The sequence below is a fragment of the Sturnus vulgaris genome, chromosome 1 (assembly GCF_052056855.1).
Source record: "Sturnus vulgaris isolate bStuVul1 chromosome 1, bStuVul1.hap1, whole genome shotgun sequence".
Lineage (NCBI taxonomy): Eukaryota > Metazoa > Chordata > Aves > Passeriformes > Sturnidae > Sturnus > Sturnus vulgaris.
In genome coordinates this window covers 119,357,958-119,373,114 of record NC_142243.1, presented here as the reverse complement: position 1 = coordinate 119,373,114, position 15,157 = coordinate 119,357,958, and the positions used below count along the sequence as shown (strand labels likewise).

The window sequence follows — 15,157 nt, the reverse complement described above, 5'->3', positions numbered from 1 at the left end:
CTTTAAGCCTTATATAGCCAATCAGGCCAACCAAGGTATAAAGGAACAGAACACTTTATTAGTGATATGCTTAATACAGTTTTTTTCCTCTTGTAGATGCAAGATTTACGGAATACAGAAGGAGCCCAGTATAGTTCCCATCCTCAGATGGCAACCATGAGGCCAAGGGTTCAAGCTGCAGATATTAGGCAGCCAGGAATGATGCAGCATGGGCAGCTGACTACTATTAACCAGTCCCAGCTCAGTGCACAGCTTGGTTTGAATATGGGTGGAAACAATGTTCCTCACAACTCGCCCTCTCCACCTGGAAGCAAATCTGCAACTCCTTCACCATCCAGTTCAGTCCATGAAGATGAAGGAGAAGATAGCTCTAAGGTAGGCTTAGATGCTAGGATTATTATGTAAATGATGGATATTTTTAGGACCTGCTAAATGAATGATATGGCCACAGTTATTAAGGTGATACTTTTTACATGATTGGTGGTTCATTGAAGTGCATAAAGGGTTATGAATACAGAACTTACAATATCCAGACAACTCTTCAGGCAGCTTGAGTAAATTACATCATTCCTCTTTGTGAGAGCAAACTGGAATGCTGTTAAACACAGAAGGGATAGTCATTCCTTTAGGGCTTTAATATAAGGGCTGAGTTTTCTCACTTGCATAGCAGGGATGTTTGTTCCCAGTTAAAGATCAAGTTACTGCTATAAAAAGTATGAACAGTCTGTGCAATATGCTAGTCTTTGCTACTTGGTCACAGGATGAGTAAACAGAACATCATAGCAACCAGAACAGAAAGATCCTATGAACTTTAAAAACTTTACCTTGAAAATCTGGAAGACCCTGAATGCATTTATACGTTTGAGAGGTGCTGACATTTCATCATGACATGTTTAAGCTTCATTTTCATGTCAGCACAGGAATGAAGTGATAAGAGTAATTTACATAATAAATTTCTTTAAAGGATAAATGTCAGTCTATATAGCAGGTTTTGCATGCAATAATCTCCCAAATTTCCCAAAAATCCTGAAAACCTCCTAGAAATACACAAGTCCATTATCTTAATTTTGCAGACAGAAAAGCTGAGACACAGGAAGATTGGGACTTTGTACTAAGTCATCCCTTAAACCAGGAATATAGCATCTCAAAACTGAGAACCTCCTTAGCTGTGTTTTGTGGTCAATAGAAAAAAGCAGTCCTGTTAGAGCACTCCTGCAGTGCAGCGTGTGCCACAGCCAAGTCTGGTGGGGAAAAGTTGCAGACTTGCAGGGAATGTGAAGAAAACATATTGTGAGTCACTGAGGAGGTACAATCCAGTCAAAAAATGTAAGTCTGATTTGTTTTAACATTATATTGTTTTTCATGCCTCAAGCTATAAAATAATCATGTAATTGGAGACATATGTTTTACTACATTTTGAATAAATTCTGATTCAAAAGTTTTATTTCAGTACATTCCCCTGATTTCACAAACTTTAGGTTTTAAAAATTACTGAATAATTCATACATTTTAAATGAGCACTTTCTTACTTAGGAGACTTTAGGATACAGCTATGTGAAAATAATTCCAGGCAGCCTTTACTTTTTCAGAATAATTTATTTGCTACTCCTGTTGCATTGCTAATATTTTTACATTGCTGGGAGTGTGCAAGGTGCTCTAAACTTCTGAAGAAAATATCCATTCAAGTAATTAGGATTTCCTTTCTACTTCTATCAAGTATTTAAGTTATTTAACCTATATTTTTTCAGGTACCTTATCATTGTAGCACTTTGTGCTAGCATAAGTGTAGGGTTGTGGTTTCAAGCAAGCAGTAGTTATCTGAAGCTAATGTTTTTAACAGAGAAATACGAAGAACTGCAGACTAAGTAAAACTTGGTCCTTTCTTTGTGAAAGCCAGTTTACATAGTGTTCAACTTTTAACAAGGATGTTATTTTAAACATCTTTAAAATTCTCTCATGCTCAGTCTAAGCAGAAAAAGATGACAAATGGTACAATGCACAACATAAAATTAAATCCAGAGTGCTAAAGTAGATATATTGCCTTAAAATTATATTTATAATTTCACTGCTAAGAGAAAAGTTTTAAAGGATATTACATTTAGTTAATATTGACAGAGGCCTTAAATTCTTCTCCATCTAGTATGGTTTAAACAGCAAGCTTGATGGGGAGCAGATAATGCTATCCATGTCTTCTGTGGGACTTCTTAGGACTTCATGAAAACACCTGAGGCTGGCCACCAATGGAGACAGGCAGTGGGCTGGCACACCTGATCCCGTGCAATAGTTCTGTAGTTCCCTCTGTAAAAGACAAGAGGGGTTGAATAATCAGCCTAAGGAGTTAAGTGTATTGTACTTTAAGATTTAAAGCTCTCCACTGTGTATCTTTTTGTCACATTGCTCTTCTGGAAGCTGCCAGTGAGTGGATAAGAATGCTCAAAATAAACCAGTTTTCTGTGGAGATCTTTCTCCCTAGATACAACAGTATTACATTTTCTTAGAGTTGCTTTGGAGGGGCCTGTGACAGTTCTCCCTCCAAAAATCCTCTTCCAAGTGAAAGAAGGCACTGGATGGGGACAGGAATAGGCAAACTGACTGTTCTGTCTTTTGTGAGAACATCTATCTTTTAACTGAATAGAACTTAGCAAAATTTGGATTTTTCTCTTTGATTTATAAACTATCATGCAGATGTGTGGCATTATTTAATAGATCAGGGCCAGAGCTCATTAGCTAGTCCTTTGGTAGGAGCTGCAGCTGTAGTTGTTGGAGTTCACTTTGTGCCGGCAGAGATGCTCCTGCCATGAGCACTGCATAGAAACCAACTTCCCCTGAACTCACCGTGTCATTAATAGCAGTAATGACCTTCTCCCTGTTTAACCAGTGGGACAAGATGTTTGCCTGTGTACCCACATTGATCAAAAAGACAAAGTACATTTCCAAATGGAAAATCACCTCAGCGTCAGATGACCTCCCTCAGTTTGTACCAGCTGAAATGTGTGAAAGAGAAGCCACTGGTCTTTTCATAGCATATTTGGTAGAGAAGTCCCTTAAAACTATACCTATTTCTATCTAGACAAAAAATACAGAAATCTCAATATCCTGTCCATAGTTACATGAATTTATAGAAAGAGCATGATGGAAGGTATAAAAAAGCAAGTACTTTATGTGCACATTTGGATTAAAAGTATAATTGTTGCCATATGAGCCATTGATTTCTGTGAATGAAGAAAATTACCATTTCAGCTCAATATATATATATAGTCCAAATTCCAGTATTAATCTTTACAAAGGGTTGTAGTGTTTGTGTACTGAGCTTAGTGGATGTTCATTCTATGATAAATATTCAAATTGTTGTAAGCCTTATCCAACATACACAGAACTATGGCAGCAGCTGCTAAATATTACTTGGCAATACTCATTCTCATAAAGACTCTTTCATATAGGCTGTTCAGACTTCAACTGTCCTATATTCCCTTGCTCAAAAAAAGGGAAAGGAGCTCCATTATAGAGGGCTCAGTTTCCCTTCATGCTATTGCTCTGGAAGCAGGACAGCTGAGGTTGCCTGACCATAAGATCAGTGACAACTGTAGCATAATTGTAAGGTTGGGTATACATTCAGAGAACTGCTAAGGCCATGGAACTGTGAAATGTAGCCTCAGACTAAGAGTATTGTGTCTGCACATCACTAAGGCTCCTGAATTCTCCTGAACTTCATCTGTGGGGCTATCATTAGAAGAAGAAAAAAGGGAGAACTTAAAAAATAGTAGTTGTAAGTACCTATAAAAATACTCTAAACAGAGTGGCCACTTAGCACATGCCTTATTCTGACCACCTCAACATTGGAATATTACATTTATGTAATTCTTGCCATAACTCACACTGCTGGATCGTTAAACATGTACTTCGTTATTGCCAAGCATAATTGTGAGCTGCTGGAAGCATTACTCGTTTGTAAATAAGTATTTCTTCGTAGACGGATAACAGGATTTTCTTCCATCTTCATTTGCATTCACTTATGAGAGAAATTCAAATAATGTATTTTAGAGGGAAGATAGCAAGAGGGCTGCAAGTAGCAAGAATTAAATAACAGAAACACAATTACTAAAGAACTGCTGCAGCATATTCTCCTTATGTGGCAGAAGTTTTACAATATTTACTTTATATGATAGGAGTTATAAGTGGAATTCTGTGTTGTCTGTTCAGCCTATTATGCAGATGGTGCTTGATTAAAATCTATTTTAAACTACAGCGATTACTGCAAGATAGTGTGCATAAAACAGCTCTCCTAGCTCCATTAAAGGCTTTGGTACTATTGCAGTTTATTTTAAATATGCTTATAGACATTTTCCAGGTTCTCAAGGGACATTTAGATATCAACGATGTGCCTTACTTGATGGTTTTAAATCCTACACTAGATATTCTTGTGATCTATTACGTGTGCAACATGGTTAATGTACACTTTTTTAAAGTGAAAGATTATTGCTTTCTTGTGATAAATAAGTTAAATACATCACCATAATTAAGCAATAAGCCATGACAGGAGGTGGATTACCATGAGCTAACTACACCTCCAGGGATTTTGAGGCACAAGTCTATGCCTAGCAGAATATATATGGTTTTTATTTTATTTTCCATCTGTCTCTGCTTTGGTGGTTAGAAGTGGAGTCTATGAAGCTGATAGACTGATGGGAGCATAAGGTAGGCCATCATCTCAGCCATTTGCAAGGTTATTAGTACTGGAATTCTGGTATTCTTTTTATTTTGTTATTTTCATATAAGACAAACAGAATTTCCCCTGTGAAAACTCTGTTTTTAACCGTGGGTTTTTAAGTCTCTTGATCATTAAGGCTGGAGAATAAGTTTTTAGAGCTGCTCACAGAACAGCTTACCAGAAGGTACTTACACAAGTTTCTGTAGTATATCACCTAGTTTAAGGGTAGTTGAGGTAATGTGGTATCCTAAAGTACAGAGAACTTTAAAATCTCATTGGTTCAAAAATAAAGTGAAAGGAGAAAAATGTTAGCAAATCACATGGGTAGAATTTTAACTATAGAACTAGTTATATCAAAGTCTTCTTGCACATGGAATTTGCACTGGACTTCTGAGAAGTTTGGATTAATGTTCTCAAATTAGAGCCCTCGTTAATTATACTTTAACTGCTGGTTTTGTGTACCCTGTAGAATTAAAAAATAGCAAGAGACAAAAAGCTGGATAACTTAATAAAGGGTAGCACAATTCTGTTTTTCCATTCCAAATGCTGACAATAGGCTGCATGTCTATTAACTTTGTATTAAAGTTGCAACTATTGTACCATAATGCTCAGAAAACTAGCAACTTCACTTTCAAGTTGTGGTCATCACTTTCAAGTTGTGGTCATCACTTTCTTGCTGTTTTTAGTAAGCCACAGAGATCCAGATTGTTCACTGGGTTCTGTTGGACACCACACAGTGAGGCATATAGGAGAATAAAAAAGTTATTTTTCTCAAAATGAGGATTTCCAGCCATTTTCCTCATGCAGTTCCAATGATTTGAACACCTGTATCCTCCTGTGCCACTTGATACACATTATTAAGAAATAATAATAGAAGGAAGTGAAAGAAGTCATGCTAGTAGATCCTTAGCCTAGAGCATACCATTTATGCTCTTGATCTTCTCTTCTCTTAAAAATGCTTATGATGCACAGTGCTTTGGTCATGCCGACAAAAGAAAAAAGCCTTTGAACCCACTAGTAAGATCACAGACCATTTCTACAGTTACAGTAAATTAAGTGATCAAATCAAGAAAAGCTGCTTTGCCACGGAGCTCCAATGTGTTTGAGAATCACGTTATTGTCCCTTTATGTGCTTGTAAGTCACAGAATCCTAGAATCATTTAGGTTGGAAAAGACCTTCAAGATATCTAATTTTTAACCTAATTGTTAGTCTAACTGTCAACCTCACACTTCCAAGCTCCCCACTAAACCACGGGCCCAGGAACCACATCTACACATCTTTTAAATGCTTCCAGGGAGAGTGACTCCACCACTTCCCTGGGCAGCCTGTTCCAATGCTTGACAATCTTTTTGGTGAAGAATTTTTTCCTAATATCTAATCTAAACTACCCCAGGAGCAACTTGAGGCCATTTCTTCTCATTCTATGACTTGTATCTCGGGTCAAGAGACCAACACTCACCTTTTTCAAGCAGTTGTAGAGAGTGATAAGGTCTCTCCTGAGCTTTCTTTTCTCCAGGCTAAGCAACCCCTGTTTCCTCAGCTGCCCCTCACAAGACTTGAGCTCCAGACCCTTTATCAGCTTCATTAGGAAAATAGGGTGCTTTGGTGTTTGCACAAACGCTCATGTGCAGGGCTTTTTTCAGGTGGTACATAAATAAGGCACATAAGCTTTCCTCCATACACCACTCCTCTTTCACTCCTTTCCTCACACCATTTGCTTTTACATGAGCAGATATAAAAACTACTGAGCTAAATCCAGATAAGTCAAAACTGATCCTTTAAAGGGCTATAAACTGTCCATACTGGTAAAGGTTTGTTTCTTCAGACTTTAATTAGAAGGTGTGTAGGGGAATGTCTGTAAATTGAATTGCTTGGTTCACAAGCAGATTTTCTTCAAAGTCTCTGGAAGATGTACCACCAGCTGCAGAAGAAATTGATTTGAGCAGTAGTCTGGGGTCATTCTGGGGAAGCACAAGAATAAGCAAAAGGTAGGAATGACAGTGTTCCTGCTGTCTGCAGATGGTTCCTACTCAGGCTACAAAGAAACTAATTTCATTAGAATTTTCTCATTATTTTCTTGTTTTAGCCACTAGCAATAAAACTTAGAAAAGGTGAAAAGATGACCAGACAGAGATTATAGCAATTATATGAAAGAGAAATATAAAGTATTTAAGAGGAAAATAGCATTATCTGAAATACTTATACTGAATTTTATACATGTGACTAATACAGATATTGTCAACATTTCAATTATCAAAGATGACAACAAAAGTCGATTTCTGCATGCAAAATCCAAAGTTTCTGTATCACAGAGGCTGTAACAGTGGTTGGAGTGAATTAAACTGACTTTTTTTTATAGTGCTTTCCTAATTTTATGTTACAGGTCAACGGTGGTGAGAAGAGACCTGCTTCAGATTTAGGAAAGAAACCCAAAACTCCCAAAAAGAAGAAGAAGAAGGATCCAAATGAGCCACAGAAGCCTGTGTCTGCCTATGCATTATTCTTTCGAGACACTCAAGCAGCCATCAAGGGCCAAAACCCCAATGCTACTTTTGGTGAAGTCTCTAAAATTGTAGCTTCAATGTGGGACGGCTTAGGAGAAGAACAAAAACAGGTACAATATGTGCTGTAGCTCAGAGGCTTTGTTTCAGGAAAGTGTTATCAGGGTCATCTGAGCACTGTGGGCAGCTTCTTTTGTTTGGCCAGGATGAAACTTGAATATGTGGCATCTCAGGAATATGATTTAAAGAGACTGAGATAAGGAGAACATAATTTTATTTCATCTGTATGAAACCACTAAAGGAGTTTACCTTGTTTTGAGATGTGACACAAGTTTCAGGATTATATTTAGGAATGTTTTATGCTGAAATCCGTGGGCCTAGGATTTTACAATGTCATTGCCCTGTACGTGAAACTGCTATGTGAGAGGACCTTGCTGCCGAAGCTTAGATCTGTGCAGTGGGAGCTGATATATATCTGAGCTCCCACTTAGAGATGTTTCCCTTCCCTATGATCCCATGATGCCAGAAGTGAAGTAGGGCTCACATTTACTCCCAAACCACCTGGCTTTTATGAAAAAGTTAGTTATGTGTTGACACAAGGAGACCTAGGGTGGGTGCTGGCAAAGGGCATCCTCTAGCATATATGTGGGCTGTGGAAATCACTTCCCAAGGTTACTTCCATCTCCCATGGAAGGCCTTGGTTCTGCAATGAGGCCAGCAGAGCTGGACCTGGAACTTTGCAGAAATCCTTCCAAGTCAGTCGAAGCTGTAAAAGTGGAAAACTCTGGAAGCTCATCACATTTAAGTGGTGACAGCTGGCAAATACCATTGATCCTCACTGTAGCATACCATTGCTCTTCTGTTGTTATTGGTTACATTTTTACTAACTGCCAACAGAATGGATTGGATTGATAAAGGAATGGGAACTTTAAGAAAGCAGCAGATATGGAAGGAAAGGATGTGCTGAGTGAGATTATATTGGCTACAGGAGACCTGGATCAGGGTTGATGTTAGCACAGAGAGTGGAAAAGTACTGGGAATGAACTGAATCTCATTCATTCATACAATGTTGTTACAAAATTACAGTTCAAAAAATAAGAATTAACAAAAACTTTTTAATGTTTTAATAATTTTTATGGTATGTAAAATTATTTGGGCTCAGGAAAAAAAAAATAAAAAGAAGAGTTACTTTGCTAATAACTGGGTGGTGTAGGTACATCTCGATCCTTGTTAAAGATACCTAATCAAGATTTGGCATTCACTGACTAACGAAACAAAACAAAACAAAACAAAAAAGCTTTTCTTATCTAGTGTCCACCGAAGAGTAAGGGCAGCATGGAACATTTAGCTAGAGAAAAGGTAACTTTCTGAACACAGGGATCAGAAAAGTCATTTTGACTGGCACATTAGAGTTGTTTTCTTGTGTTGTGTCTTTCTTTTTTAATATGCCCAGCAGAGGTCAACCTAAAAGACTGTAAAATGCTCATTTCCTTCAAGCTTGTCATGTCAGTACTAACAACAAAATATTAAAGCCTTTAGAAGAAATGTGTAAGGAAAGTACATGAAACCCCTAAATTTCCAGCTTTAACTTTGATTTCCCATTCATGGTTGAGAGCAAAATTTTAATAAGTCCTCCTGTAAGAAGAGAAAAAAATTAATTTTCCTTATCTCTGTTGTTTCAAATTTAAGTTGAAACATAGATGAATGATGTGTTATGGAGTCCATATGACACATGCATGTAAAAATAGCTGCAACTGTGTTTTTTAAACCGATTCTTTGAACAGTTTGGGTTAGCACATCTTTGTTGGTTTTTGACTCATTTTGCCTATTCATTATCATCAATTTAGCACATTTTTAAAATTCCAGGCCCAAGCCCTTTCTAATATAACACTGTACAAAAAATAATAAAAGATAGTCCCCATTTAAAAAATATATAATTGGCAATCGTATTTTCTAGAATAAATTTAAACTCATTTTTTATTCCATTAGGGATCTAATAGTACAAAGTAATGGTTACAAGACATCTTAACTGACTAGATAGTCTGTATTTTAAAGGCCTAATTTTTCAGATCCAGAGCATTCGTAACTGCTATGAAACCTATGTCTTTGGTAGGAAAATTGGACTCTAAAAATACAAATGATTAATGTAGCATTTGGTATTTGGCATTGAAGAAGCTTCAGAAATTCAAAAATAGTTAAATAAAGAAACAATAACATCATTAGAGGACTACTTTATTGATGAATTATACTTGCTGAAAAGGATTCAATTATCATAAAGCTTCTGGCTTATGTTTTGGAAGCTAATGCTTATTTTGGAATTTAAATAGAAATATGTTTCCAAATTATGTTTCCTGAATTGGAACTCCTTTTACTATTTAAATAGTAAATATAAATGAATCAGAAAGTAGAACATAATGCAGCTATTGAGAAAGAAGAATAGCCTCATGTTTTCATGCTAAAATGAAATCTTCTTTGTTCCTATGATCTGAGCCATCTTTTTCTGAAATGCATAGAATTCTTCTTGTTTATTCCTCAAGATTGACTACAGAATAAATAAAAGTATCGAAATCCAGTACAATAATGACCTTAGGGCAGTACATGTATGTCCAAGCCTTTGCAACAAAATTTTGATAACCTGGCATATTAGACTGTAGCTTGAAAAGCTTGGTGCAATAACCACATATGTTTTTCAAACTGTGAAGAACTAGAATAGTGTTGCTGGAGAAAATAGGATTTGAATGACAAAAAGGAAGTGGTGTTATGAACTAGCTGATGGTGGGTGCCTTACTGAAGTTAGGGGAGGGTTATGCTTAAAATGGATTGCACTCTGATACTCTTACCATGAGAATAATACAATTTATTAGACTAAAGCAGAAAGCAGTGTACTTCCCTCTTATTTTATCATATGAAGACATTTGAATTTTTGAATCATATGTTCCCATCAATTTCTGTGTGTAAAAGACCCATTTGCAAACAGTGCTGGTGTGTGCCTGTATTTTGTTTGTCCAAATCTATCTACATAGAGTCTGGAAGTTAAGGGGAGTTTAGTGGTCATGGAGGACCTTGTCATGGACTTCTCAAATTCTGGGTAGAGAACAATAATTATACATGATCAGAAGCAGGCACTGTACATTTTTCTTCATTTTTCACTGTAAATGCTTTCTAAAATTGTTCAGATTAATAAATCTGTGAATGGTGGGCAGCTGCAGCAGTAGTATGTTGAGGTACATTCTCCTCAATGCTGTAGCCATAGCACTGGGATTTTTTTATTTTTTTTCAGTGACTTTTCCAGTTCCTCTCTTAGGATCAGAAACAGTTTTCTCCTTAGTACTATACTTCTGTGCATCCCATTTCTATAGCTTATCTATGTACATCTTTGCCCTTTGCACACTTTTTTAGTGCAAAGGGGAGATAAACAGCGCCTAGGAAAGAGGGATCAGCATGCTAAATGGTTGAGTTGCTGGCTTTCAGACAGAACACTGGTTTAAACTGGGTAAAAAGGCTATTTAGGTCATTTTCTGTCCTTAGATGTAAAAGGAAAGTAATTTTAAATCAGTACCAGATGTGCATGTACTAAATGAACCTTAAGTTTCTAATTGGAGTTCTAGTAAAGCTGTAATAGATGTGGCAAATTACAAACAAAATGTTCTTGTTTACATTAGTGTAACTTTAAAACTTCAGCCAAAGACCTTAATAAATGTTCTGTTATTCTAAAAATGGAATTGAATGTCTATTCAGCATTCAACAAAATTAATCTCTGGTGTAACTTCAGTGACTTAACTGGAATTCTAGTAGGAATTAATTTGGCCTCCTATGAACAGCTTAGTGTGCATACTTGTGTGTGTGAGTGTGTATTCCTGTGTGTTTGCTTCAACAAACTGAGCTGGTCCTACAGCTGGGAGAAGGAGGGATTCACCTCGGGCACCCAAAACTTACCAATCAGAAGAAGCAGGTGAAACAACTGTTTGAGTGCTGTGACAGATGCTTTCTTTCAAGCTGCATAATTCATAGACAGTAATATTAGCTGCAACAGTTCAGCTCAATAGCAACACCTCATTATTTTATCCCTCAGTATTTATTCCTATGGTTGACGCCTCATGAAATTACTGTTAATGTGTTTATATAAGGGCAGATCTGACACAAGTGGGAAGAATTTAATTTCCCACTCATTCTTTCCTGCTGATGTGTCCTCTTCCCCTGGTAGAAGTGGCAAGTGTAAATAGTTAATTTGCTTCAATTATGAGCCTGTCCTGCTAAATTAGAAGCAGCAGGGATATGAAGAGCCAGAATTATACATATGAGGCAGCTGACAAATCCTCCAAGCTCACAAAATCAAATCATTTACTCCTCATCGGTGCTCAAAGACCCACTAGATAAAAGCTGCAGTTTATTCTTTAACATCTGATGGAACTTGGATTGTATGTTACCAATACGTATGTAAAACTAAGTCCCTGTGCATTAATGTCAATGTTTATGATGCTGTTACCATTTTCACTATAACCAACAAGCTTTCAGAGGTTTTAATTTTGTCTCTAAAAGTAACACAGACTGATTTGGCATGAAAAATAACAAAGCATGTTTTAAAAGTTTCTCTTTTGACCACAGGGATGTTTCAGACATAGCAGCACATTATCCACTGCTGGGATGGACGAGGTAGATCAGGCGAGGGTAAACAATTACAAGTAATGTTGGCCAACATTTCATGTCTCCACAGCTTCTCTCATGATGTGAGATACCACAAGTCAGATCAAAGTGGGTCCAAGATCAGTGTTTCAAGAGGTCTTGACTCTGCCTGTCATCTGGGAACACCCGGCCTAGGTTGTCCCTCGCAGGGTGGGATGGCATCCCATCCCTTGACATGACAAATGAGATCATCCATCCCATGGCTGGAAGAGCCATCATGTGCCCCATTGCACTGCCATGCCTGTGGGGTGCCCAGTGTCAGGATGCCAGACAGTTCAGGGGACTGGCTGCTGAAACAGCTTCAGATGATGCACAGACCACGAGGTCAAAGTAGTCAGAAGCATATTTAAAAAATTTTCAATTTCTTCCCTTATACATGCTGATAGACTCACACAGACTTTTGTTTATCTATCTCTTATTCTCCCTTTGAAAACCTTTACTTGCTCTGTGCTAATGAAGCAATCTCCAAGGAATAACTAACACACTTGTAAGAGGATGAGAATGTACCTCCAGTTTAGTAGATAAACAACCACATAAGGTTTAGCTTTGTTTTATTTTTGTAAATGAGAATAGGAAGAGAAGGCACATCTGTGTGTGCACACTGCCAAAGTGAATTATAAGCAAAATGGATTCTGGAATAGGCACAACAGACAGCAACCTTGCATCTCTGCTCCCAGCTACCTGCAACAGCAATGTTGCTTTAACCAGTGTTAAATCTAGGCGTGTTTGGGAGATACAATGTTTTTCTTCGCAGATGTCTACATTGAAGTTGCATCTCTATCCTTTGAAGGTCTAGACTGGGGTGTCAAGATTTCAAAACAACTAATCCTTATCCTGGTGTATCCTTCTCCCTTCCTCTGAAAGCATCTGGGCTAAATGAGCTGGAGCACATATGGGCCAAAAATAGGCACATACTAAGCTCAGATACAACTCATGTCTATGTATATATACATAAATTTATATCTTCAGGTTTTTCTACAGCCCTGGCTTCTACATGGGCAGTCCTTGAAGCCCTTAACTTCCATTGTCTTCGGAGGGGAGAAGTATCAGCCCTCTGGGAGCACTGAAGTCACAGGGAACATCAGATACCCCTGCTCAGGGTGGATTTCTAACATCCTTTTGTAGCACACAACTAACATGGCTCCTAGAGATTTATTGCACAAGACCCCTGAGTTATGAAATATTGACTTTAACTCCACCTTCTTATTATACTTGGAAGCAGCTGGGCCAAAAGGACCCTGTGTTTCAAATACTGCTGTAGCAATGTGCCTAAATAATAGCCTTAATTTTCAACTTATTCTTCTTCCCCAGCTTTTAGCCATGCATTTGACTTCAATAGGAACATGCATACAAAACTGGATTTAGGCCCAATTACTATGCCTCCATTCAGGGTCACATCCTTTTTTTTTTAAAGAATATCAGCAGGTGAAAATAATGGCCAGATAAATCATACATTTAATGTCACTTGTTTTGTACTCAACTTTCCTCTGATGTGCTTTTCATAAAGTGTACAGTCCTGCTCCTGTAAGGTGAAAGCATCAAGACTTTAAGATCAAATTTAGGCCTGGCACAAATGGCTGCAATTTCTGGTGTTCTCCAAGAGTTTCATTGTTTGTGCTAGAGCTGGATTTAGCCTGTGATCTTTCCCCCACATGCCAGAAAGACAGATCTCTTTCCCCTAAACCTCTAATATGTCATCAGTGTCTTTTCCATGCTCTACAGTCAAAGAGACTACTGAGCCATATAGCTAGCCCTGGGCCTCTATTACTGTATGTACTTAGATTAAAAATCAAATGGTAACATATTTCAATGTCCATTAAGCATTTCTGAGGATTTTTTTTTCTGACTGCTGTGGGAATATCTTTCTCCATCTTTTAGATGAGTGTGTGCAGCTCTAGGTGCCTTTGCTGCAAAATCAGGAGATTAAAACTAGAGATATATCTCCCACTTGGAAAAAAAAATACAAGTTTTCTCTATGAGCCGACATATTTAGGGGCAGGAATGACAATCTGAATGTGGAATTTAATTCTGGATTGGAGCCTACTGTATTTTATCAGATGACATTCCTTTAACTGTAGTCCGTGAAAATGACACTCCCATGGGATATAACACTGCAGAGACCAAGAACACAAAATCAGTTTTGTTGCTTTTTGATTTACTATTTCTGCATATACTGTTTTGTGGGGTTTCTGGAACACTTCCACCAAAACAAATGTGAGGTCTTTTACATAATTTTAAAAAGACAAATAAAACTCGCTTGCAAGTCTCAGTTCTAAGGAGATATCCACAAGATAAACATAAAACTTCCCTTTGTTTGTCATCCTCCTACCATCTATTTAGGCGAAGCCAGGGCACTAGCATGGTTCTTTCTAATTTGCTTTGGCAGCTAGGAGACACAGTGCTTTTGCAGACTTCCAGGAAGAGTAAATTCTGAAAGTCTCTTTATCTCCAAAAATTTCGTTTAGTTCACTGCCTCTAAATCTAGTACCATCTCTAGTATCAAAGGGAACTGTGGTCACAAGCAATAGTTTCCCATTAGCACCTGATAGTCAAAACTGAGGATGTGGCTGCAGACATTTGAATGCCTGGTTTGGGTCTTGTGATGACTGGGGGAAGGGAGATTTGTTCCCTTCAGGCAATAAGGATGCAAGCCACAGTGACAGGGTAGTAATCCCACTGCCTTTTGTGTTGTGATGTGCTGATAATCCTCCACAAGCAAGTTGGGAGGAAGTTCATTGTGAAAAAAATGCCTTGTCAGAGCAAAAACCTGGCTTTACAGGTACATTTCAACTAATATGTGTGTGTATACATATATATATATATATATAAGTAATGAACTTCGTATTATAGAACACATAGAAAAGCACAGGAGACATAAAGCCCACCTCAAGGAATTTATGATCCAAAAAGACAATAACTTAACAGTAGTTAAAATGCATAAAATACATAAGCATGACCAGAATTTGGCAGCATAAAGCAAAAGTGCTTAAGTTCTACTGTAGTTTTAATTTGGTGACTTTAGTATTTGTGAGTCGTTGTCCTATAACTTGTCACCCCTCTATCTCCCAGTGGAATTTTGGTGCATTCAGTTTAGGGATGTGTATCACTGTTAATAAGAAGAGTTCAGTCCTTTCTGTAGACTGCAGAAGCTCTGGTGGCCCACATGTATGGTCAGCCCAGGAAACCTGAGCTAAAGGTTGCCTGGGTGCTGGTACCAGCCTATGAGAGCCCAGGGTATTTATTTTCCCTGATGGCCTAATTAAA

The 15,157-nt window shown here is 37.7% G+C and overlaps 1 protein-coding gene across 4 annotated transcripts in view; it reads left to right on the top strand.

The window, feature by feature from the left end:
• TOX (thymocyte selection associated high mobility group box) overlaps nt 1-15,157 on the top strand; it is a 216,780-nt gene that overhangs the window by 171,980 nt on the left and 29,643 nt on the right. For 2 of the 4 annotated variants that reach the window (XM_014873073.2, XM_088175340.1), the window contains exons 4-5: nt 97-375; nt 7,093-7,323. In XM_014873073.2, the coding sequence (XP_014728559.1) occupies nt 97-375; nt 7,093-7,323 (510 nt within the window). The remainder of the gene's footprint in view (nt 1-96; nt 376-7,092; nt 7,324-15,157) is intronic. The other 2 variants (XM_088175361.1, XM_088175350.1) reach the window with 1 other exon arrangement.